The sequence below is a fragment of the Panthera pardus genome, unplaced genomic scaffold, assembly GCF_024362965.1.
Source record: "Panthera pardus isolate Hobbes unplaced genomic scaffold, ASM2436296v1 HiC_scaffold_17, whole genome shotgun sequence".
NCBI lineage: Eukaryota > Metazoa > Chordata > Mammalia > Carnivora > Felidae > Panthera > Panthera pardus.
The window spans coordinates 145,357,054-145,380,875 of NW_026526732.1; the positions used below are offsets into that span (position 1 = coordinate 145,357,054).

The 23,822-nt window shown below is 53.9% G+C and overlaps 1 protein-coding gene and 1 long non-coding RNA gene across 3 annotated transcripts; one reads left to right on the forward strand and one right to left on the reverse strand.

Moving 5' to 3' along the window:
• Window positions 1-310: 310 nt before the first annotated feature.
• MAPK13 (mitogen-activated protein kinase 13) lies at window positions 311-8,861 on the reverse strand. 2 transcript variants are annotated; one of them, XM_019456912.2, is made up of 12 exons: window positions 8,617-8,859; window positions 7,627-7,756; window positions 6,578-6,636; window positions 3,555-3,663; window positions 3,330-3,359; window positions 2,891-2,938; window positions 2,660-2,774; window positions 2,445-2,516; window positions 1,569-1,648; window positions 1,224-1,302; window positions 937-1,113; window positions 311-652 (listed from the first exon to the last, which is right to left on the reverse strand). In XM_019456912.2, exons 1-12 carry the CDS (start codon window positions 8,733-8,735, stop codon window positions 570-572), a joined length of 1,101 nt encoding a protein of 366 aa, XP_019312457.1. In that variant the 5' UTR covers window positions 8,736-8,859; the 3' UTR covers window positions 311-569. The 2 variants fall into 2 exon arrangements, with proteins under 2 accessions (XP_019312457.1, XP_019312459.1); XM_019456914.2 differs by lacking the exon at window positions 3,330-3,359 and having other exon boundaries at window positions 8,617-8,861.
• Window positions 8,862-19,625: 10,764 nt separating this feature from the next.
• LOC109271514 (uncharacterized) lies at window positions 19,626-22,068 on the forward strand. The gene is made up of 3 exons (XR_002081994.2): window positions 19,626-19,734; window positions 20,277-20,491; window positions 21,476-22,068. It is a non-coding gene; the product is annotated as an uncharacterized LOC109271514 (long non-coding RNA).
• The last annotated feature ends 1,754 nt before the right edge of the window (window positions 22,069-23,822 follow it).

The following is a 23,822-nucleotide window of genomic DNA, read 5'->3' on the forward strand; positions in this document are numbered from 1 at the left end:
GGGGCAGAGACTGGAGTGATGTAACTGCAAGCCAAGGAACACCAACGGTTCCAGAAGCCACCAGCAGCTGAAGAGAAGCAAGGGAGGATTCTGCTCTGAATCTTCAGAGGGAACATGGCCCCTCCGACACCTTGATTTCAGACTTCCTGCGAGCAGAGCTGTGAGGGCATAAAGTCCTGCTGTTTTAGGCCATCCGGTTTGTGGGGATTTGTCACAGCAGCCTTAGCGAACGAATAAGCTGTCACTGCCCAGACCCCCTGCCCTGGCTCAGTCTGCCCCTCAGCCTGAAAGAAGGACCCCACACATAGGCGATTCTCCAGACTGGCATTTTAATGTGGCTGGTTGTGATCAGAGCTGTTTTCTCCCAGCCAACATCCCTGAATTCTGCATGTACTAGGCCTGTTTCCTACCACAAGGACAAGGGCCCTGTGTCCTCCGCCTGGAAGGCTATAATCCAAGAAGAGCTGAAACTGTAGTAGTGACAAACAGACATCGGTCCCAGGGGCGGTGTCTGGCAGGTGGTGCCGGGTGGTGGTCCCTGGGCTCAGCTAAGGGTGAGGCTGGGCAGGTCACTGCAGCTTCATGCCACACCGGCGCCGTGAGTCCTTCCGGGCAATGGGGCTGAAGTTCACAATCTCCTTGTAGATGTGCTCTGAGAAACACAGGGTGGCCCGAGGTGTGAGGTGGGGGGGGGGGGGGGGGGCGGGTGCCCAGAGCAAAAGAGAGGCCCCCTCCCCGGATGTAACGTGGAGCAGAAGTCAGCTCAGGGAGTAAGAAATGCACACAGGAGACAATATCTGCTCAGAGAGAAGGAGGTGTTGACAGTGATCCAGGAGGGCGGTGGGGCCGCCAGAGGCCACGCATGGAAACCGTGGAGCCAAAGGAGAGAGAGGCTGCAGGCAGAGAGAGGACGAACCCGAGGCCCCCAGCTCTTACGCTTCCATTCATCCACTGTGAGTTTCTCATGTTCTAAGGAGTCATCAAATGGCTGCGGGGCCTCTGTCTCCTCCTCCGGGTCTCGGAAGGGTTCAAAGAAGGGGTGGGCGAGGGCCTGCGAGGCCGTCAGACGCTTGTCCACGTCCAGCTCCAACATCTTCTCTAGCAGGTCTGTGGCTGCAGCGACAGAACACTCATCTCACATCCCAGGCCTGGGAGAGCCCGCCCGCTGGGACAGATGTCAGAGGCCCGTCAGAGACCCGTGGAAGGCAGGGCCCAAGACTCACCCTGGGGGCTGGCCCGTGGGAAGAGCTGAGAGAAATCCTTCTTGGGGCTCTGTGGCAGGGACTGGATGTAGGATTTGGCCTGGAAGACAGAGAAGCACTGAGTAATCCCCATCTGTCAGCCCCTCGGGCTCAGGACTTGGGGTACAGAGCGGGGGGACCCCAGAAATGCCCTGGAACCGGGCTGAAGGCTCAGGTCAAAGCCCAAAGTGGGATGAAGGCAAGAGCATCTGCCAGGGCAAAAAGGAGGCAACGGGGGAGCCCTCCTTCCCAAAGGCCCACAGCCCACGTGACCCCTGGTTAGCCAAGTACACAGCCGAGGCCAGTCTAGACCCATTTGCCACTCACTGCTTTGTCATTCAACTTCTGCACAAACTCTGCACCCGGCACCCCGGTCACTTTCAGGATCTGGGACAGCTGGTCCAGGTCTTGGCAGTGGGTTAAGGCTCCGCCTCACTCGCTGCTGGTAGATCTGAGGCTGCCCTTCCCGCCGCCCTTCCGTCACTCCCACCCAGGCCCCGTGGCAACGAGCCAGGCTCCAGACGTGCCTTCCTTCCGGAGAGGACACAGGTCTCTGGAAGGCTTCCCACCCACCAGGCTGGGTTAAGAGTCCTTTGCCACAAATGTTCCTGGACACGACCCCTTTCCAGCTCCCATCCCGCCCAGCCACCTTCATCCCTCTCTTCATCACCGTCCCCCCTGCCGCACACTGAGTTCGGCAGTGCAGACTCCACATATTCTCCTCCTGCACAGCACACAGGGGCTCAATTAGTATGTGTGATGCCAAAGCATGAGGTATTTTCTACATGGTGCCGGAATGACAAGTGGTGCTTTTCATCAGTTCCCTTACCTGCATTTTAAAATTGTTCTAGAGTCAGAGGGCACCCGGGTGGCTCAGTCAGTTAAGCATTTGACTCTTGATTTCAGCTCAGGTCATGATCTTGTGGTTCATGAGCTCAAGCCCTGCATCGGGCTCTGCACTGTCAGTGCAGACAGAGCCTGCTTAGGATTCTCTCTCTCTCTCTGTCTCCCTCTCTGCCCCTCCCCTGTTCTCTCTCTCTGAAAAATAAATAAATAAGCATTAAAAATAAAATAATACAGTTGTTCTAGAGTGAGCACCTACCACTTCTGCAGTAACAACAAAAAAAGAGGGATTAAAGTAATAAAGTGTCTGTTGAAGGAATGAATCCCTGGATGGAGGTGGGCTTTTCCAGCAAAGGATACAATCTTTCCCCTTGAACAGAGTTTTCCCGGTCAGCATCTCTGCCATGATACAGCCCACAGACCAGATGTCCACTGCGGAGGGAGGGAGGAAGCATCACCTGGACCAGCTGACCAGGACCCGGCAGTCAGTCGACCCAAAGGAACTACAACGGCCCTGGAGAAGCTTCCAGAGAAGATCCCCAGCCCCTGCCACCCCCGAGCAGCTGGCCACTGACCAGTCTGGTTGTAGTGCATCCAGCTGAGGATCACCTCAGGGGCCCGGTACCAGCGGGTCACCACATAGCCGGTCATCTCAGCATCTGCGTGCCGGGCCAGCCCAAAATCCAAGATCTATGACTCGCGGGACAGAGGGACAAAGAGTTGCTGCAGACAGTCCTGGAGCAGCTTTTGGGGGCTCCCAGGGGAGAGGAGCCCACCCCAACCCGCCCCAGCCCAAGCCCACTCACCTTCAGCTCACAGTCCTCATTTACGGCCAGGTTGCCCGGCTTCAGGTCCTAGATGAGAGGAGAGAGGAAGCACTGGGCCGAGAGGCAGAGATGGGAGCCTGCCCCCCCCTCCCCTCTCTGGGTGTCAGTCTCCTCGTGTGGAAAATGACGGCTGCACCAGGTGTCCTCCTGGGCCCATCTAGCTCTAAGATACTCCTGATTCCTGGAGCCTGAAACAGTTCAAGGCTTGCTTCGTTTGCAGCACCCAGAAAGTTCCCCAGAACACAACGTTCTTCTGAGCAGGCCTTCCTGGGCCAAGGCTGGGGGGGAAATATCCACACGCCAGGTTCCAGAGGACTCTCGCCTCCCCACTCCTTTCCTCCTCCCCGGCTGTGGAGAATCCTTCCATGGTGCGGAGGGTGGAGGGGCCTCTGAGGACCGGAGCGGAGAGAGCACTCACCCTGTGGACGACCCCAGCTGAGTGGATGTACTGTGTGAGAGAGAGGGAGAGAGTGCGAAGGGTGAGTCCGGCACCCGGCTTCCACACCAGGTGGTTCAGGCTGCCTCCAAACCTCCTCTTCCCTGTCACAGGGTGCTCTCCCAGCCCCCAAGTCCTGGTGTTCTCCAAACCTCAGGTGTCAACACCAAGGCGCCCCCCTCGGTCACCTTCCGGGCCCCCACGCACCTTAAGACCCTTGAGCATCTGATACACCAGGTACTGGATCTTGTCCTCACTGAACTCCATCCCCATGATCTTCTGCAGGTCTGTCTGCATGAAGGGCATCACCAGGTAGCTGCAAGGCATGAGAGCTTCTTGACAGTCCCCAGTCCCGCCCAGCCCCAGGCCTGAGATCACAGGAGGTGCAAAGGAGCTGGGGCAGAGCACAGGCCTTAGAGGTGGCCTCCGTGTGCAAGAACCAGCCCCCGCCATAGCCAGCCGGACCTCCACACGGGCCTCCTGGCTTCTGGCCCCCAGCCTGGCCACGGTGGCCACCCAGCTGGCAGAGCTCAGGGTAAGCATTCTAGCTGGAGCGTGCTCAGGAAAACCAAATGGATCTGTGTGCCCTCGCCTTGCCCCCTTCCACGCCCCACAGAAAGCCACAGCTGTGACTTAGAAACATCTGCCAGAGTTCCCCTCTGCTTCTGTTTAAATACTTTTTCCCCCAGAGGGTCATGCCCAGCTGGGAGAACTCCACAAACAACCAAGGATGTGTGCCCTTTCAAGAAGGAAATAATAAAACATTTTATTTTTATTATTATAGAAGGGCAGAAGAAGGAAGAAGGAGTAGCTGAGCCATTGTACCCTCCTGTGGGATTGCAAAACAGGTCAAGGTCAGCAAAATATAGCTGTTGCTCAAGGTAGTAACAGCAACGTCCAGAACAAAATATGATTTAAAAAGGAATATCAAAGGGGTGCCTGGGTGGCTCAGTCAGTTAAGCATCCGACTCTTGCTTTCTACTCAGGTCACGATCTCCCGATTTGTGAGATCGAGCCCTGCATCGGGTTCTGCGCTGACAGCACAGAGCCTGCTTGGGATTCTCTTCCTCTGCTCCTCCCCAGCTTGCTCTCTCTCTCTCTCAAAATAAATAAATAAACTTAAAAACAATTTTTAAAAAGGAATATTAAAAAAAAAAAAAAAGGATGTGATGAAGGCCATCTCTATGAGCCTGTGATTTTCTGAAACTTTCTTTTACCTGATCATCTGCCCTCCCCCATGAGGGACCCTGCTTCATGCACTGTCCCCTCCCTAGTGTTGTCTTTCACCTCTACATGGACCCTGGTTCTTTCTTCTCTGGTGACAAACTTGAAGTCTCACCATGCTAGAACCACCTTCCCTTGACTTGGTTCTTCAAATAACTACCCTTTCTCCCTCCTTCCCTCCCCAGCCAAACTTCTAGAAAGAGTGGACCACACCTCTTGACCCGCTGCCTTAACTTCCAATCCCTTAACAATCTGGTGTCTGCTTCTGCCCCTCCGAAATGGCTCAGATCAAGATCACCAATGACCGCCCTCCTCCCCACACACACACCTGTGGCTCCCTTTCTTCCTGTTGGACCTCTTGCAGTCTGACACCTCCTCAAGATTCTCTGTTGATCTCTTAATCAACAGTATTATACCATGTTCTACCCTAGCCCAGACCTTCCTGGGCTCCAGATGTGTTTGCAACTGCTGATTAAACACTGGAACGTTCATAGGCTCCTCAAAAGTAGTGTCCAAAATGGAGTTCGTTCTTTCTCCCAACGTCTGTTCTTCCTCCACTTTGTATTTCAAGCAGGAGCCTGGCATCTTGACCTACGCCCCCCTCTCCCAGCCACTGCGTCCCAACAGATAGGGCCTTTTGACAGGTCTCAGGTCTGCTCTTTGGCATCCCATCACCTCTGCCTTATTTAGATCAAGGTCTGGGTCTGGGACACTACTCTCCAGGCTCTCTCTCCTGCCACAGTGCACCCCAAAATCTTATCTGACCACATTACCCCAATGTTCAAATCCTCCCTGGACTTGAGGCTGCCTGTGGGATCAAGTGTGGACTCTTCCCTTGACCAAACCAGCCACTGGCCTTCACTAGCCACAGTGAACTTCTCAATATCGCCCCAACAGTCCAGTCTCTTTCATGCACCATGGCCTTTGTCCATGCAGTTCCTTCTGCCCAGGATGCTTTTGGCACCTTTACTGCAGGCAAACATCTACTCACCCTTTGGGGTTGAGTTCGAGCTTCCTCTGTGAAGCCCCCTGAGGCAGCATACAGTCCCCAGCACTTGACCATACATAGAGCACCGACCACACTACTGTGAGTATTCATTTAGAGACTACACCCCACCCTTCCTGGGGGGCTGGTCCACTTTAAATTCCCCACGTTAAGCCCAGCAGCTGGCTTCATTGGAAAAAAAACTCCATTCGGAATCACTGCATTAAATTTAAAACAAAAGCATCCTAACAAAAAGACCTTCAGCTGCATGTGAAATAGGGTCAGTTCAGGGAGCCTGGGTGGCCTAGTCAGTTGAGCATCTATCTGACTCTTGATTTCGGCTCAGGTCATGATCCCACAGTTCGTGAGTTTGAGCCCCGCGTGGGGCTCTACAAGGACAGCATGAAGCCTGCTTGGGATTCTCTCTCTCCTCTCTCTGCCCCTCCTCCTGCTTTTGTTCTCTCTCTCTCTCTCAAAAATAAATAAGTAAACTTAAAGAAAAAAAAGAAAGAAAGATTGGGAAAAAAAGAAAGACTCCATCTTCCCAAAGGTTCCTACGTTTTAGACCAGGCACTGGTCTAAATTTTCTGGTTCTATGTGACTGTCAAACACCCCATCAGCCAGAGGCAGCCAAGCCTTCCCGCTCCTCGCTCCATGCCCAGACCCACACCTGGGACCCCACAGAATGGGGAGGTAAGCCGGTGCAGATCCTGTGAGGACTGGCAATGAGGTCTTGGTGGTATTAAAGCGGGTAGTAAGCGAAGCCAACAAGCAGACAGCTCTGTGTCAGTCAAGGACCCCGCTAAGCCCCTCCCACCTCTTCCTGCCTGCCTTTCTCTCCACCCTTGGCTGGATCCAGACAGAATCCAGACAGAATCACGCATTAGTGGACGGCACAAAGGGACTAGCAGGACAGGAAGCCCCCCTACCCAGAAGAGAGAAATCTGGACTCTCCCCCAGCTTGCTCCCGAGGGCAAGTAAGGCCTGCAGATGCCCCGGAACCCAGTGCAGCCCAACTCACAAGTCATGGAAGCCGCGCAGGGAGGAGGCTGGGGTGAAGACATCCAGGAGCCCGATGACCTGGGGAGAAGGTTGTCAGTGAGGCTGGGCAGCTGCCACAGCCCTCTCTCCCCCCAGCCCCTGGGCCCCAGCCATGCCTATGACCACCGGCCCTTTCCTAATACACCGTCTCCAGCAGGAGGCAGGCTCCTGGCCTTCTCAGAAGCAGTAAAAAGGGCAGAAGAGGAATCCAGGAGCAAGATCACCTGTGGCTGGGGGCCATGCAGAGGGGCTGGCTGAAGAGCAACGGGGCTTAAAACGTGCCCAATGTTTTGAAATCATTATTTTAAATGTTCACCCTCCAACCTAGGTATCCTGTTCCAAAGCCCAGTTGCTAGGCCCAGAGCTGGGTGACCAGCTTTCCCAGCTGCTTCTGTCAGACAAGATGCTCTCATAATTCTGCACTGAGGCCCCAGAGCCTAGGTTCAAATCCCAGCTCTGTCACCGACTAACCATATGACCTCTTAGTCTTTCTGTGCCTCAGTTTCCTCTTCTGTACCTGGGAATAATAGTACTTAACTCTTGTAATACGTGAGGATTAACAAGTCAGTTTCTGCAAAGCTCCGAGAAGAGCACTTGGCACACAGTAGGTGCTCAACTGTCTGTGGTTATTGTTGTTATTATCAGGGCCACGTGTGCAAATACATTAACCAGGATGGGGGGCACCACAGCTCTGAGACCTCAGAACAAATGACAAAGCGCCTCTGTGCCCATGAAACAGTATGTTTGCACCTCCCAAAGCTCCTTTTGCTCCACTGCCAAAACTACCCTTTTCACCCTTCCTGGGAAGTAGGCAGGGCAGGTCCTGGCGCCTCGTTTTAATGAGGTGAGGAACAAGAGTGGGAGGGGCAGGAAGGAGAGTCCCCTTCTCCTGGCCCTGTCCTGAGCTCCCTGCACCCCTCAGGCCGGCGCCCTCCCCCCCTCATCCACACACACAGGGAGGGACCTGGTCAGGACCCCTCCCGGGCTCCCCCTCCCCTTCTCCGGAGCAGCCCCCAGGCCCAGCCCTACATTCTCATGCTGCATGTGCTTCAGCAGGCGCAGCTCTCGGTAGGCCCGCTTGGCAAAGATCTCCGACTGGAAGGGCCGGCTCAGCTTCTTGATGGCCACCTTCTCCCCTGACCGCTTGTCGATGGCGGAGCTGTAGGGCACAGACAGGTGAGCGGGCTGTGGCTTTCCTGCCCAGCAGCCCCCACTCCACATCCCGGGTGGCATCTCCCAGGTCACTCGGGGGAGTCCAGGCCATCCACCACCCCCCCCCCCCCCAAAAAATCCCTCCTGGCCAGGGGGCTAGGCTGGGAGGCACAGAGCCCACCCCCCCCCCCCCCCCGGGACATGGGGGAGCAGCCTCAGGTACAGTGACAGGTCAGGGGTATCAGAGGGGACCAGCAGTAACTGACAGGGGTGCACTGAGCCTGGCGATACACAAGTTAATGCCAACAGGATCCAGAACCCGGAGGGAAGCTCACTCTTTGCAACTTGGCAAGTCGCTTCTCCCTCTTTGGGCCTCAGTGGACCCACTTGTAACATCAGGGATTCACCTGGATGAACTCCGGGGTCCCCTATAAGGTTCAAGTCCTGGAGAACCAGACCCAGTCCTAATTCAAGCCACAGAGACCCCGCAAAGTGAGAAAAGTGAGATGGCGCCTGTAGTGGCCTCAGGCCAGCCTCTGCCAGCCTGAGGCTTCTTGCTCATACTCCGCTGCCCAGTCGCCTCCTCCCAGCTCCAAGCGCTCAGCTCAGGAAGAGCCCCTGCGAGGGTCTTCCAAGCCCGCAGGGAATCTGGACCTTGGGGTCCTCGCTCAAGGCGGTTGGGCGAGCGGCGCCGAGGGCCCAGCGGCGGAGGGGACCCCCAAGGCGGGTCTGGGAAGGGGTGCACTGGCCCGGCTTGTCGGGAGGCTCCACCTGCGTCCCCGTGCCTATGCGCCCGCCGCGTGTCCGGCCCGACGCCCCGCGCCCCCCCCGCGCCCCCCTGCGGCGCGCAGGCCCGGGGGGTCTCACCACACGGCGCCATAGGCCCCGCTGCCTACGTGCGTCGGCGACACGTAGGTCTTGGGCAGCTCCCAGGCGGTCTTGTTGACGTCCTGCTTGTAGAAGCCCTTTTTCCGGGTGAAGCTCATCCCGGGCACCCAATCTCGGTGGCCCCGGCGCGGCGCCTGCGTTCGCGGCCCGCCGGGCTCCCGGCACCCGGCCCCCGCTCGCGGTCGCGGCCCGGCCCGCCCCGCCGCCAGCTCCTCCCCCGCGCGAGGGCGGGCTCCCGGCTCGCCCAGGTGCGCGGTGCGCGGCCACGCCCGGGCCTGCCCGACGGCCCAGGCGGTGTGGGGTCGCGGCGGGAGACCCAGCCGGGGCGGCAGGTGCGCTGCCCTGCAGGGGCTGCGGGGGACGGTGCAGGGGCGGCGCTGGCGGCCTGGTGGACCCCAGGGCGTCCCGCGTAGGGCGGAGCGGGACACCACAGGGCCCCCTAGGTCCTTCCAGCCCGGGACTCGGCAGGAAGATCTGCCCGGGGCTGGTGAAGACAATTTTGGAAAAGCAAAACCACACCCCACAACTTTTTGATTGTGGAAAGTTTCAAAAATGCACGAAAGTAGAATAGCCCAGTGCTTTCTCACATTTGAACGTGCTCACGAATCCCTTGGGAATTTTATTTTATTAAAATACAGTTTCTGATTCAGTTGATCTGGGGTGGAGCCAAGATTCTGCATTTCTAACCGGCTCCCAGGCTCCGGGGCTCTCTGGACGGCACTTCGTCGGTGAGGTTCTAGTAAACCTGAATGACCCCAATCCTTCAGCTGCAACAATGATATCAACTCTTAGTCAATTTTGTTTTCCATCATTTTGAAGCAAAACTAGGCCTTATATAATTTCACCCATAAATATTTTTTGTATTTCTAAAAGATAAGAACTACTCTTTAAAAAAAAAATGTTGTTATTTTTGAGAGAGAGAGACAGAGTGTGGGGGGGGGGGGGGGAGCTCCAGAGAGAGAAGGAGACACAGAATCCGAATCAGGCTCTCAGCAGGCTCCCAGCTGTCAGCTCAGAGCCAGATGTGGGGCTCGAACCCACGAACCCTGAGATCAGGACCTGAGCTGAAGTCAGAGGCTTAACCATCTGAGCCACCACGTGCCCCTAAAAGTTCAGGACTACTCTTAAAACATAACCACAATATCATTTTTACACTTAAAATTAACAACGGGAATTCTGTAGTATCAACTATCCAGTCCAGGCTCAAATTTCCAGTTGGACAGTTTTTTGTGACTTCCTACTGCCCCATGAGGGCAATGATAAGCCAGGGCCTTCTGCCACCTGTGTCTGGTAGCTCATGAAGCCTGAAGAAGATTCTGTGCTGGAATTAAAGCACGGAGGCCTCCCAGGAAGCGGGGGTGGCAGGGTGGGCAGAGAATAACCACAAGAGGTCCACATGCCTGACTTATCTTAAACTGCACTGGCCTGGGGAAGGGGTGGGGACCTCTCCCTCCAAGTTGTCAAAGGGAGAGAGGGTGTCTTGGAGAAGGAAAGCAACTTGCTTGTGGCCTACAGCAAGCTGGGGGTCCTCACTAGGGAGTCTGCAGGCCCCAAATCCTGTGCCACGCTCCCTCCCACAGAGTTGTGCAAGTTATGCAGCATCGGGCACGGTCTGGAAAACCACCGCAGGGTGAGGACCGTGCAGAGATCCCACAGAAGTGCCCAACAGGCATTGCAGGTAAGGAATCTGCCTTATTCATGTCCGGCACACGGTAGGAGATCGAAAACTGTAGTGAGAATGAAATGGAATGGAAAAATCAGCCCATTTGAAGTGAAAAGATATTTACTGAACACTTGTGTTTGCCATGTGCCAGTCATTATTCTAAGTGTTTTACGTAGACAACTCCCTTAACCCTGGTAAGAGGTCTGTGAGTCAGTATGATTATTATCCTCATGATAGAGATGAGGAACCCGAGGTACAGAGAGGTTAAGTAACTTGCTGAAGGTTGCACAGCCGGCAAGGGGCAGAGCTGGGTTGAAGAAGTGAGCACAGGGGCACCTGGTCAAGTGTCCCCCACATCAGGCTCTGTGCTGACAGAAAAGATCCTGCTTGGGATTCTTCCTCTCTCTGCCCCTCCCTGGCTTGAGCTGTGTCTCTCAAAATGAATCAATAAAAAGTTAAAAAAAAAAAAAAAAAGAAAGAAGTGAGCTCTGGTTCTAGAGGCTATGTTCTCAGCTCCAAGTCTATGCAGCGTCTCGGGGTTGAGAGGCCTTGCTTCTTAAAGGAGATGGTCTGCATTCCAAATCATCCCCCTCACTCACATTGTGAGGACATGTCGACTGATCAAACCATGTCTTCCTCTGCACATCCCGTACTAGGGTGTCCAACATATTCCCCACCCTCCCTGCCCCATCCTCTGCTCTGGCCCTGAGACCCTGTGGGAGGAAAAGGGAAGGGGCCACAGCCTGCCTGGGAAGGCTGCCAGGGGAAGGCACCCTGACTCTGAGGCTGGGGTGACGTCCTGGAAGCCAGAGTTCAGGACTGGGCGCAGGCAAGACAGAATTGTCCGGGGGACTGAGATTTTCTTCTGGGTTGAGGATCCAGTTCCCCAGGGTGGGGACAAGGCTTCTGACTCCCCCGTCTGTGTCATCACCTGAGCGTGGCAGAGGTGAGCCCAGAAAGGTGAGGAACACCGGGGCTCCTGCCCAGGTGGGCACAACCCCATGAGGGCGCGAGCTGGCCACTCAGGCTGTGGCTCTGGGTGCCTCTGAAGCAATGGTCAGGAAGTGACTCAGGCCTCAGACTGATGACACTGACCCCTGCCCCCTCGGGCCCCAGCTGGGCCTGTGTTTACTCAGCAGCCGGGCGGCCTCGGACAGAAATGCCTTGGAGGATCCAGTCTGGGAAGTCACACGTGGGAGAGCAGTCACAGGGGGTGACTGAGGACGTCCTGGGTGCTCCCTCCTGCCGCCCCAGGGCTCTCTTCTCTTTCAGCCCCAAGACCCCCCTGCTCTTCTCCTCCCAGATGCTTGGCCCTGTGTTGTCATGTTAGTTTCTGCCTTCTCGAGGCCGAGGCAAGGGCGTTAGGAAAACAACTTTGGAACGTGACCTGGCTTTCCACCCTGACTCTGCACTACCAGCTGTGTGGCCCTGGGCAGAGCCACCGCCCCTGTCTGGGTCTCAGTGCCCTCCTTGTAAAGCAGAAGTGAAAGGAAAGCAGGGCAAACATATCTAAAGAGTCCTGGCAGTGTATCATCCCACGTGCCCGACCAGGTGGGGACCGTCGGCGCCTCCAGCCAGAGATCACTCGAAACATACCTGGGAGTGAACAAGCCAGGTCTGTTACTCGTCACAGCGAGGAACATACACCAGGGGAACCACGGGGTGTCTTGGTAGCAGGGTGCTGGAAAGGACTCGCTATAATGTTTGGGTTTATGTTGGGCGATTGGTGGAGGGTTTCGGGAAGCAGGACTTTGATCTGGATTAGAGGCTGTCGGGAAGTGGAGGTGACTCTGTGATTGGGGATCTTACATCTTACCTCGGAGGAGGGCCAGCTAGAAAGAGGAGAGAACTTGGTCACCGGTAGAGAAGTCGTCTTTACTCGGATTAGCTGCCCGGGGGATGTTTGGTCGTTTTTGTGGCATGGACGCTATTCACGTTTTGTCTGTTTTCAGACGTGATTCCGGAGTGCTCTTGTGTTTGTCTCAGTCCCTCACGGTGGCGGATGGCCCTGTCCGTGTTCAGCGGGAGCCACACCAGGCCCTGGCTGGGCCAGGCAGCTCCCGGATGTCACGGCTGCTTTGCTTTGTCAAGATGCTATCGTTCCCCCTAGGACAGATGGAGAGACCGGGGCACCTCTTGGCCAGAGTCCCACAAGACCAAGAAGGTGGTGGATGGGGTCTTCAAACCTGTTGTCCTGCTCCAGAGTCTGCATGTTTCACCACCAACTAGGCGGCCCAACACCAGACAAGCACCTGTGCAGTGACTGTCGCTGTAGTGTGGTCTCCCGGTGACGCTGTGAGCCTCCGGAGGGCAGGGGCGTGGGTTTTGGGGGGATTGGTGACTGGTTTCTTAGAATGGAGACAAAGCCTCATGGGACATTGAGGCTGGCTGCCCGTGTCCCCTATCCTGGCCACCCTGACTCCATCTTGCCTCAGGCACACGGCCACTCAAATACTAGAGCCCCCTCTGTCCCAAACACAGGGCCGATGACTCAAACCCTCACCACAGCTGGCCAGGAGACCTCTACGAAATGAGAAACCATGATGGGCCTGGGGCTCCTGCCGGGATGAAACAGCAAGGGGCCCCCAGAGCTCTGGTTCCAGCTTTGGGAGATTCCCCTGCTCCTTAGGGACTTCCAAAACTCCACGAAACAATCAAAATGGAGACAAAATAGGGAATTGCAGAGGGAAGGCCACGCTTGGGGGCTGCCCTGAGGCTTGTTAGCTTAGCTAGCCTTGGACAAGTTAGCCTCTCTGAGCCTCAGTTTCCTCATCTGTAAAACGGGGCTGGTAACAAGACCCACCTCACGGGACGTCACGAGGACTAAAAGAGATGCTGGGAGAAGTGTCTAATTCAGTGGCTAGCACATGGTAGGTGGCCCTCCAGAGGCTCCTTCCCCAGTGTCATCCAGCTTTGCCTCCCGTTGCCAGACCCACACTGCTCCACCCCATCCCCCACCCCCTGCCCCAGAAGCCACTCCCTAGGTGGCTTCTGCTCCCATCCTACTCCCTTATCATGCTTTTATTATTACTTTTAAGTGTTTATTTATTTTTGAGAGAGAAAGAGAGAGAGGGAGAGGGAGAGGCGGAGAGAGAGGGAGACAGAGCTGACAGCAGAGAGCCCAACTCGGGGCTCGAACTCATTAACCGTGAGATAATGACCGGAGCAGAAGTCGGACCCTTAACTGAGCCACCCAGGCTCCGCCTTTGATTATCTTTTAATGTTTGTATTTAAATTCCAGTTAGTTAACATACGTTGTACTACTAGTTTTAGGTGTAAAATATAGTGATTCGGCACTTCCATACAACACCCAGGGCTCAGCACAAGTGGCCTCCTTAACCCCCATCACCTGTTTCACCCATCCCCCCACCCACCTGCCCTCTGGAAACCATCAATTTGTTCTCTGTAGTTGAGAGTCTGTTTCTTGGTCCCCGCCCCCTCCCTCTTCTTTTTAACCCAGCCCCAGGACACATTGGCCCATCCACTCAATGTTTACTGCCTGCCAGATACTGATCCAGGTTCTGGGCACGTGGCCAAAAAGTAACAGATAAAGATCCCCCCCCCCCCCCCCCCCCGCTCCGTGGCGTGGAGCTGACATTCTAGGGGGGAAGCAGAGGGAAAACCAATGAACAAATTCTAGCCTTAGGTTGAACCACATGAAACTGCTGATATTTGACCATTTCATGGGATTCAAGCAAATGTAATGTCAGATAGCGGTAAGCACTGTGAAGAAAATACTGCCGAGTAAGGATACAAAGAAGGACGGTGGTGCTCTTTCGGGCAGGGAGTCAGGGAAGGTCCGTCTGAGGAGGCGATAGGTGAGCAACACCTGAATGTACGGAGGAGTGAGCTGTGCACATCTCCCGCCTGCCTTTGAAACTTTTCCCCTGTGCTCCCCCATCTGGCGCTACCCTGGCCACGCCCTTCCCTCAGCGTCCCTGAAGGTGGGTGAGACCAGCTCACAACACCTGGGAGCAGCCCACTGGCCCCATCTGGGTACTGGGCCATCTTCCCCAGCACCTCTTCCTCTTCTGGGGGGCTGGGCCCACTCAGGGCCTGAGCAGAACATCCATCTCAAGAACAGGACATCGGTTCCCCCTTCTCACTGGTGCCCCTCAACTGAATGAGCCTTTTTCCCAGCCACCTTCGCTCTGCCGTGGTCCCCTCCCTGCCCTCAGTTTTAGCACCCCCTGGTGGAGTGCGGGGTTGGGGACAGCTCTGCTGGAGTGGCACCTCCCAGCTGGCCTTCTTGGGACCCGGAAGGTGAACTTCCCCTCCTTACACCATACACCCCTCCACTCGACCCCAACACCTGTCTCTCTTTATCCAGCCTGCACCCTTGACCCAATCCTGTGAAGATGTGGCCTGGGGCCAGCCTGGTGAGACACTCCAGGGATGCCGAGGACACTTCTCCATTTGATCTGCGTTGTCCTTTGTGGTGCTCATCGTAATCTCAATTAATCTGCACTGTCCTCTATTGAAATGTCTGCCTCCACCACCGGACAAATGAGTCCTTGGGTCGGCAGTATCTTGGTCACTGCTGAGCCCCTGGCCCTGTGCCTACTCCACAGTAAGTGCTCAGTAAACACCTAGTGAATGAACGAACCAAAGATTTTCATCTCTTGCGGGTTCAAGAGGCAATGACCGGAACGTGGTTTGAAGACCCAAAAGGTGGAAGTGAGGAAGCAACAGAAGAGGGACCCTGCTTGAAATCAGGTCCCCCATGAAGTGTCTGGAACGTGTGGTCTCTGTTTGGTTGGACATGCTCTATCCTGAAGGGATTTTGGGTCTACACTGTGAATTTCACTGCTCTCTGAGGCAAGGCCTAGGGGCTCTATGCTTGTGTGACCCTCCAGCTCCTACATGTGGTGGTAAAAGGCTTTTGATTAAGAACCAGGGTACACAACCTGACCTTGGGGACCTCTTCTGTCACCAACAATCTGCACCAAACTTCCATTGTAAAGCAGTCCCCCCACCCCCTACGGTCTTCACTGCTCCCACTGACCCTGTCGAGAAGCCAGACCCTCTACCCTTTGGAATTGCCCTTCCTTCCTGATCTTGAAAGTTCAGCTCTAAGCTCACCTCTTCCAGGGGGTGTTCAAGAGTGAACTCTAGACCTGCTTGCCTCCGTACCCCACTGTATACCCTTCCTACCCCCGTGACCCTGGCTTCCCCGCACCGCACACACCCAGGCTTTGTGATGACCACAGTGTCTTTGGGTATACTCCTGGGAGCCAGTGGAGAGGTCGACAAGGACCAGGAGGCAGACCAAGGGTTTGAATCCTGGGTCAACACTTACAGGCTGTTTGACCTTGAGTGGGTGAATGCATGTCTCTGAGCTTCCTCATCGGTAAGATTGGAGAGCAACGCCCACTTAGCCAGGACACGCAGGAGGATTTGATGAGACTCTGGTTTCCTGTTTGCTCCCTCTCATCCTTCAGGACTGCTCACATGTCCCCTCCTCTGAGTGTCCTCCTTGACCCCATTGCAAGCCATGCCCCACCTGCTTTCCCGGCCTCATTTTCCTTGAAGACCTTCTATAGCTCTCAATTCACTCGTTTATTATCCGCCTGCCTCCGCTGGAACATCAGGGTTAGGGAATAGGGGTTTTGATGATTTTGCCCATTGCTGAATCCCAAGGTCCTAGAATAGTGCCCTGCATACAGTCGCTGGCTGAATGGCGGGTACGTAGTGGGGGTTTTCAGCAGAAGCTGCTATTACGACTGTGCAACTCTGTCTTCTTTGTTTGCAACTGACAGGTTGGCCGAACTTACCTTCGGGCCTGGGGCAGTCCCAGCTCGACGATCTGCCAAACTGGGGTAATGGGGTCACCGTCCTGCCTGGGTCCCTGTGTGCCCTGCTTTGGGCAGAGGAGGCTGTGTGCCCTGGAGGCCATCTCGACAACCTGCCCTTCCAGGGCAGAGGCCACTGGGCCCGCCTGCTCCACCCCTTCTGTGTAAACATCCAACACTAGGACACATGAATCATCTCCAGGAAACCCACAACCCTTGTCAGGGTCAAAGAAAGCCAGATAAGACGAGTAGGACTACCCGCCATGACAGAAGTTTGGGCTCTGGTTCCAGTTCTGCTTCTTTGGGTACTTCAGCTTTCTATTTTTTGTACTTAACAAATATTGATAGAGCGCGAATTACTTGCCAAAAACTGTTCCAAGAGCTTTATCCATATGTAACTCATTCGGTCCCCTTAAGAACCTTAAGAGATGGGTTAATAATACCCTCCATTTTGTATATGAAAAACATGAGGCACAGAGAGGCAAAGTGACTCACCCAAGGTCACACAGCTGGTAAGGAACAGAGCCAAGAGTCAAGTCTGGGGCCGTCTCAACCGTCCGCGCTGGTAACCACTGTGCTGAACTGCACTGGACAGCGCCCCTGAAGGCCCAGCCTTTGCCTTTTAGGAATCTGAATTTACAATCCCAGATGGCGTCTCCGTTGTTTGGCCACGCACTTATCTTCCTAAAGGTTCCGTTTGGCTTCCCTAAACAAGAATCTCCTTTCCTATCCTCCCTATCTAATCCCTGAATCTCCCTTGTTTCTAGAAGGAAACGGCCAGTGGTGTGCTAGAAAACTGGCACAGGGTGGAGGTGGAAGGAGGGGAGGAGGGGGGAGCCCCAGTGCCTAGCGCTTACTGATTTGTGGCATAATCCTTCCATCACGGCCAAATTCAAGCCACCGACGTGATGTCGCCGAACATGGAGTCGAGAAGAGGTGCTCGACGTCAGCTGTCGAGAGCCACAACCAGCGGGCCCCAGCGCTGTCGGCAAAGATGCGGCAACAGGGGTAGGTGGGATGCGCGGCACGAACCCCCAGCTGGGCCGCTGGGCCCAGGGACTGCGCTGCTCCCTGGCCTGTGCCTCCCAGGCCCTCCCGGGACCCTCGCACTTCGGTGAGGCCGCCCTCCCTCGCCCAGGGCGGGATCTGGCTTCGGTCGCCCGCCGAGCAGACTGTGCACCAGCGGGCCAGCGGCCCAGCGCAGGTGTGACCGGCAGCCCAGCTGTGGTTGGTCCTCCTGGTTACAGCAGCCTTTCCTCCGCGACACTCCCCACCCCTGGTAGCTCCCTCTTGCCTCCGGGGGAAAAAGTTAATACTCCTTAGCCTGTTGGACAAAGCTTGCCGTCATCCGGGCCCTGCCTTTCTGGCTAATCGGAGCCTCCACGGCGTCGGGGCGCAGACGACGTGCCTTACTCATCCCTGGCACCATACCTTTGCCTGAGCTGTTGCCTTCCTGGAATGCCAATCTTTCTGGAATGCCCATCTTCTGCTTCTCCAAGGGTGGGGAGGGACCCTCGTGCCTCAAGGCCTGGCTCAGTAGCACTTCCTGGGGCTGGCTTTGCCTGGCCGCTCCTACCCAAGTGCGTTCTCCTCCTCTGACTCCTGTAGGACACAGCAGGCCGTGAGAACTTGAACTGTCAGTTGACATTCAAACCAGACTAAACTGCCTGTCTTGAGGCTATGAGTGTTTTATTTCTCTCTGTCCTCCGAACCTACTGAGCAATGTGTCGTAAAGCCTTAATCCATTCCACTGAATTTTACCGAGCGCCTATCAGGACGGGGAAGATACACGGACAAATGTCACAGCCTCTGTCCTCAAGAAACTCATACCCTCGTGAAGGAGGCAGAGCAAAACAGGAAATGAGAACACACTGTCACCTGCAGGTGGGAATGTAAATTGGTACAAGCTTTTAGGAGAACGTTGAACAACCCCTTAGATGTAAGGGGTGAAAACGTGAGCCTCCTTTATCCTGGGGATTCCGTAGCTGTCAATTTAGCCGACATAAAACGGACAAGGGGGCACATACTTATCAGTGTTGTTTATCATCTGTAGCAATAAAGAGAACTTTCCAGCATCGTGAGAAAAAAAGGAAAAAAGGGCCTGGACGGATTGTTCCAGATTTGCAGAGTGGGTGTGCATTATTCCCATATGTGATTTTTTACTTGTGCTATATATGTATCTGTAAAAATATCAAACTGGATCACGCTGCAACTTCCCTTTTCACTCAAGATTGGTGGCGAGGTCTGCCCATGTTGATTCAGACTAGCTCGAGATTTCTCAACCTCGGCACCAGCGACACTTGGGGCCTGGTAATTCTTTTTTTTGGCGGGGGGCGGGGGGGGAATGGGGACGCTGTCCAGCGCATCATAGCAGAGCCCTGGCATCTACCCACTAGATGCCAGCAGCTCACCCCTCACCCCCAAGTTGCGCCAACCAAAAATGCCTCCGGACCCTGCCCCACGTCAGACAGACAAAACCTGGGAGGAGGCAGAGAGTCCTTCTAGTACATTTGCTCTCACCGCTGTGTAGGATTTTGTCGTAGGAACATACTGCCGCTTATTTTAAGCAATCTCTACACCCAACGTGGGGCTCGAGCTCACAACCCCGAGATCAAGAGTCGCACGTTCCACCAACGGAGCCAGCCAGGCGCCCCCCCACCCCGTTTGTCTGTTTTTTTCTATTACACATAATGCTGAGTGAAGAGGCCCCAGTATTCATTTCCTTGAGCCCAGTGGGGAAGTTTCTCCAGAACAATGACCTAGAAGTGGATGCGGAGTTATAAGGTATATATGCAGCTTCTACCCTTGCTAAGTCCTGCCAAACTTCTTCCAACCAGTGCAAGTTTTACTCACAGCCTTGGTGTAGTCAAATGCATTAGCCTTTTCCTTTATGATTTCTGGGGTTTGTGACATGCTTCGAAAGCCCTTCTCTGTTCAGATCTTTGGTTTGTCTGGAAGTGATTACAGCTAATGGAGGAAAGTAACTGTCCAGTTGTCTCGACACCATTTACTGACACAGATGACTGACTGACATGCGTCACCTCCGTAGAATGTGTTTTTACAGATTTAGAAAATCTTCTAGAAGTTAAACCACCCTGTCAACAGCTCTTATTTCTGGGAAGTGGGATAATGGACGCCAGGTAGCTGCATTTAAAATTTTGTCAACAGGGGCACCTGGGCGGCTCAGGCGGTTAAGCGTCCGACTGCTGATTTCGGAGCAGGTCATGATCTCACACGGTTCGTGGGACCGAGCCCCACGTCGGGCTCCTCGTGCCAGCACGGAGCCTGCCTGGGATTCTCTCTCCCTCTCTCTCTGTCCCTCTCGTGCTCACACACTCCCCCGCCCTCATAAATAAAAAAAATAAACGGAAAAGAAACAAAAAATGGTCAACAGGGAAACAGGTTTCGTGGTCACAAAAGAATAGTGGTAGTTAGAAAAAGTCGTGTGCGACTGGTGTGCTTGGTGCAAGTTACAGAAACAGCTGGAGGGGTCACGTGACTGGAGGCTGGGGGGGGGGGAGGCCCCGCGCGTGCGCGCTGGGGTGTTTCCTAACTGGGGAGCGGGTGGGACTCGTCCGCGGTAGAACAGCCTCCAGATGGGAACACGCCTCGCCGCAAGCATCTGTCAGCAGTCATTACCAGGTAGTCACTGCCTCTGGCACTGGACGGAGCTGCGGGTGTGGGTTTTCGGTACGGGGCCCATGGCCTGTGTCATACCCGAGCCATGGCCGAGGGGAAACGGGTCTTCGTGTCGCGGCAGCGGATGCTGGCTTTACACCTCACAGCCGGAAACAGATGACTGCATTGGCAGCCCCGCCCGCCAGGTGGAGCCCGCTAACGAGGTCGGGGACACACAGGCCTAGGACTCCCATGAGAAAGTCGCACAGCGTCGGCCGCGCGCCCGGGAGGGGGAGCAAGAGGTGCACCCGGCCCAGAAACGGCCACCAGCAATGAGCCCTCAGACGTGCTGTTCTTGGGGTGCCAGGGGAGTGGTACTGTCGTCGCCCGCGACTGTCTTCTTCCCCATTAGTATGTCAGCTCCAAGAGGGCACGACTCTGACTTTTAGTCTTTCTCGTGTTCCCAGTGCCTGACCCAACAGATGTCTGTGAAATTGAACGAGGGTGCGAGATACCACAATGACTTCCAACTTCCCCTTCTTTCTCCCTGATATTTTCATTTGAAGGTGGCAGATGGATGGGGAAACAGTAGGAAGTATCTGGATCATGGCCATCAGCCACCTTCAATCATCTTTTGATTCTTGTTCCAATTCATTAAACTGCGGTGCCTCCGACTCGAGTCATACAGCAAGATGCAGCCAAGAGAATCAGAGTCCATTTATCCTGAAACTTGGCCGTTCCTGAGCTGGAAACTTCCACACCGCACCGTTTCTTAGGGCAGGTGATCTGTGCATATTTAGTATCTTTCTTTTGATGGTCTTTGCTCGGAAAGACTGTTGATTATACAAACGGGAAGCAGAGGACAAGATGATTTGCAAGCGATTAAAAGATGATAGTCATTCAGTGACGCAGTCAGTAAAGATCGGCCGCCTGTTGTGTGTCAGGCACCATGCTAGGTGATGGGACACAGTCGCAAATAAGATGGCTTGTGCCCTTGAGGACGTACAGCCCTGAACTAACATTTATTGAGCGTTTAATGTATGCCATTGAGCATTTAACGTGCCTTAACTCATTTTATCCTCACCACAACCCTCTGAGGTAGGTTCCGAAAGATGAAGTAATTTACTCAAGATCGTACCACTTGGAGATAGAGGGGCTGGGCCTCGGACCCACGCAGACTGTTTCCAGAGCCTGTGTCCTTGACCTTTGCAGGTTTTTGCTCTCGAGCGGGTGATACAAACATCAGGCCGTGACAAAACATGGCCAGGGCCACCACGGATCAATGCAGACATGCACAAGCGGCACCCGGAAGGGACCGCTAATCCAAGCTGGGGGATGGCCAGGGAAGGTTTGCGGAGGGAGTGGTGTGGATAGCCAGCCTGGAGGAGTGAAGAACGAGGCAGGGGGTTCTGCACAGAGGGAACGCCATGCACAAAGACCAGAGGAGACAAGGCTTAAAACACATGGTGGCATTCTACATGGTGGCATTCTACGAAGAGTACCGCCTTAGCGAGGGAGGGAGAAGTGACAGCTGGGGACAGAAGCACTGAAGGGGGGCACAGGTAGCTGCATGCAGCTCGTCCTCAGACCCACTTCTCTCCCGAGCGCTGGAGGTACCTTTCCATCCCAGGTGAGCAAGAAGGCAAGGGAGAGGGGACTGGGGCCTGGGAGACGCCCAGGGTGCCCTGAGTGAGGTGAGGCACCAAGTGCCCGGCTGTGGCTGCCGTGGACACTGGTGTCCTTTTCACTCCTCTCCTCTTTTCAGCCAGCAAGTCCTTAGGGAAACTATGCAGAAGGAATACAGTTTTGATTTTCTTTCGGAAACCAGGAGGGGCGTGTCTAATGTCAATGCTGCAAAACTGTGGAGCTGGGAGTCCTTCAATGGCGATTTTTGATTTTTGAATCCAGCGTCAACAGTCACGTGACTCGGGATGAGGCTCTGAGACAGTACTTGTAGAGACTATACAAGTAAGGATATCAATTGCTTAGCATGCAGGAGGGGTCAGTAACTGCTTTTTAGCAGGGAAGGCGGGGAACCGACAGGGGAGAAGAGGAAGTCAGATCATCGACATGGAGGTTTCGCTGCTTAAGGCTCTACAGCCCTTGAGTCATTTCTATGTCAGCCGTTCTCAAAGGGTGACCTTTGGAAGCCGTTGCATTTTTGGTTGTTGCAACGACCAGAGCTTTCTGATACGTAGCGCACAGGAGGCATCCTGCAGGGTGAGATTCTCAACGGGAATTGCTTCATATGACAAAATACATCCTGCCGGACATTCACAGGGGTGGAAAAACCTATTTATGGTTATCTGAGCCTAGGCTGTAACTTGACTTTATGTGTAAAACACAGGCTCGTTGGTTTTTCTGTTTGGTGGTTTTTTGTGTATGTACTTAAAATTTCCGGGATCACAACTGAGTATATGAAAAAAGATTATACTTGTTTCATTTGAAATTTTACCAACAGTTGTCCCCCAATTTCAGAAAGTCACATGACCGACAGCAGTCCATCATGGCATTTGAGTTGCCAAGACAACACGACACAGTGGTCACATTCAACACGATTCTAGGTTTAGGAGCAAGTACCTAACTGCTTCCGTATGTCTTTTATTTACTTATTTATTTATATATTTATTTTCTTTTTAAAAATTTTATTTTTGGAGAGAGAGAGACAGAGCGTGAGCAGGGGAGGGTTCGAGAGAGAGGGAGACACAGAATCCGAAGCAGGCTCCAGGCCCTGAGCTGTCAGCCCAGAGCCCGACGCGGGGGCTTGAACTCATGAGCCGTGAGATCATGACATGAGCCTAAGTCAGAAGCTTCACTGACTGAGCCACCCAGGTGCCCCTGCTTCAGTATGTCTCTTATGTGGTTATGCTTGAGCATTAGCATGTTGAAGTGTATCTTTTTTTCTGTATCCATCATTTATATTAGATCGTTCTATCTGCTTTGAAATCGTGTGTGTGTGTGTGTGTGTGTGCGCGTTGTCTATGAATTTCACTTCAGGATCATCAAAAGAATGTCTCAAGACATTAGTTATGCAAAAGCATGTTGGATCTGATAAAGAATTGAGAGCCACTGTTCTTTGCCAAGGGGCCAGGTTGGCCCTGTGGTTTTACATCGTCTTTGTGCCCACCGTCAAACGACACTCAAAAGGTGGTGGTGTTTATATATTTTCTTCATTGCAAAATTGGACTTAAGGTTACTTCCTTACTTAATTGCTTAATGACTTCTACATGAAGCACATTCTCCTAACTGAACGAATCAAGAAGTTTTGCAGTACAACAGTGTCCTGCTGGCGATGGGTACTCAGGCCACAGCCTCTGGCCTCAATAATAGGAGTTTTCCAGAAACCTCCCTGGAGCTAGGCCCTGGACTATCTCGTCCAGGGAGCTCTCCTCCCAGGTGGCTTCAGAAGCTCACACTGGAGGGGCGCCCGGATGGCTCAGTCAGTTAAGCACTGACTTCTGCTCAGGTCATGATCTTGCGGTTCGTGGGTTCAAGCCCCACGTCGGGCTCTGTGCTCACAGCTCAGAACCTGGAGCCTGCTTTGGATTCTGTGTCTCCTCTCTCTCTGCCCCTCCCCCCTCCCCCTCAAAAATAAAATAAACATAAAAAAAAAAAAAAAGAAAAGCTCACACTGTGGGGAGGACACTCTCACACTCACTCTAATAGAACAGCCTCAATGCCCAAGGTCAGTTCAAGAGAGATGCAAACTAACCAGTATCTTGAGTGTCCACAGCATACTGGGCACAGAGGTTTGTTATTTTGTTCATTTACAAATCATCAGTCACCTGAAAACTAAAAGCTATTATCCCAGCATCACATACCTGACAAAAGCTTGAGTCAGGATTTGAACCTGAGATTTATGGCTTCAAAACCCAGTATTGCTTTCCACTGTAACCCACACCTGCCTAAGAAAATCTTGCAGTCGTACCCCAGTTTAATTAATACATTTTCTGGCTGTGGCAATGGCCCAAAAGCTTCTGAACAAAGAATAATTGTATCCACTCGACACCCACTTCCTTTTTCTTTTTTTGAGAAATGGAATAGCCTTAATCCAGTATCAAGCATACCTTCTTCTGAACTGTCCTTTTCTCCAAAAAAGATCTACTCCAGTT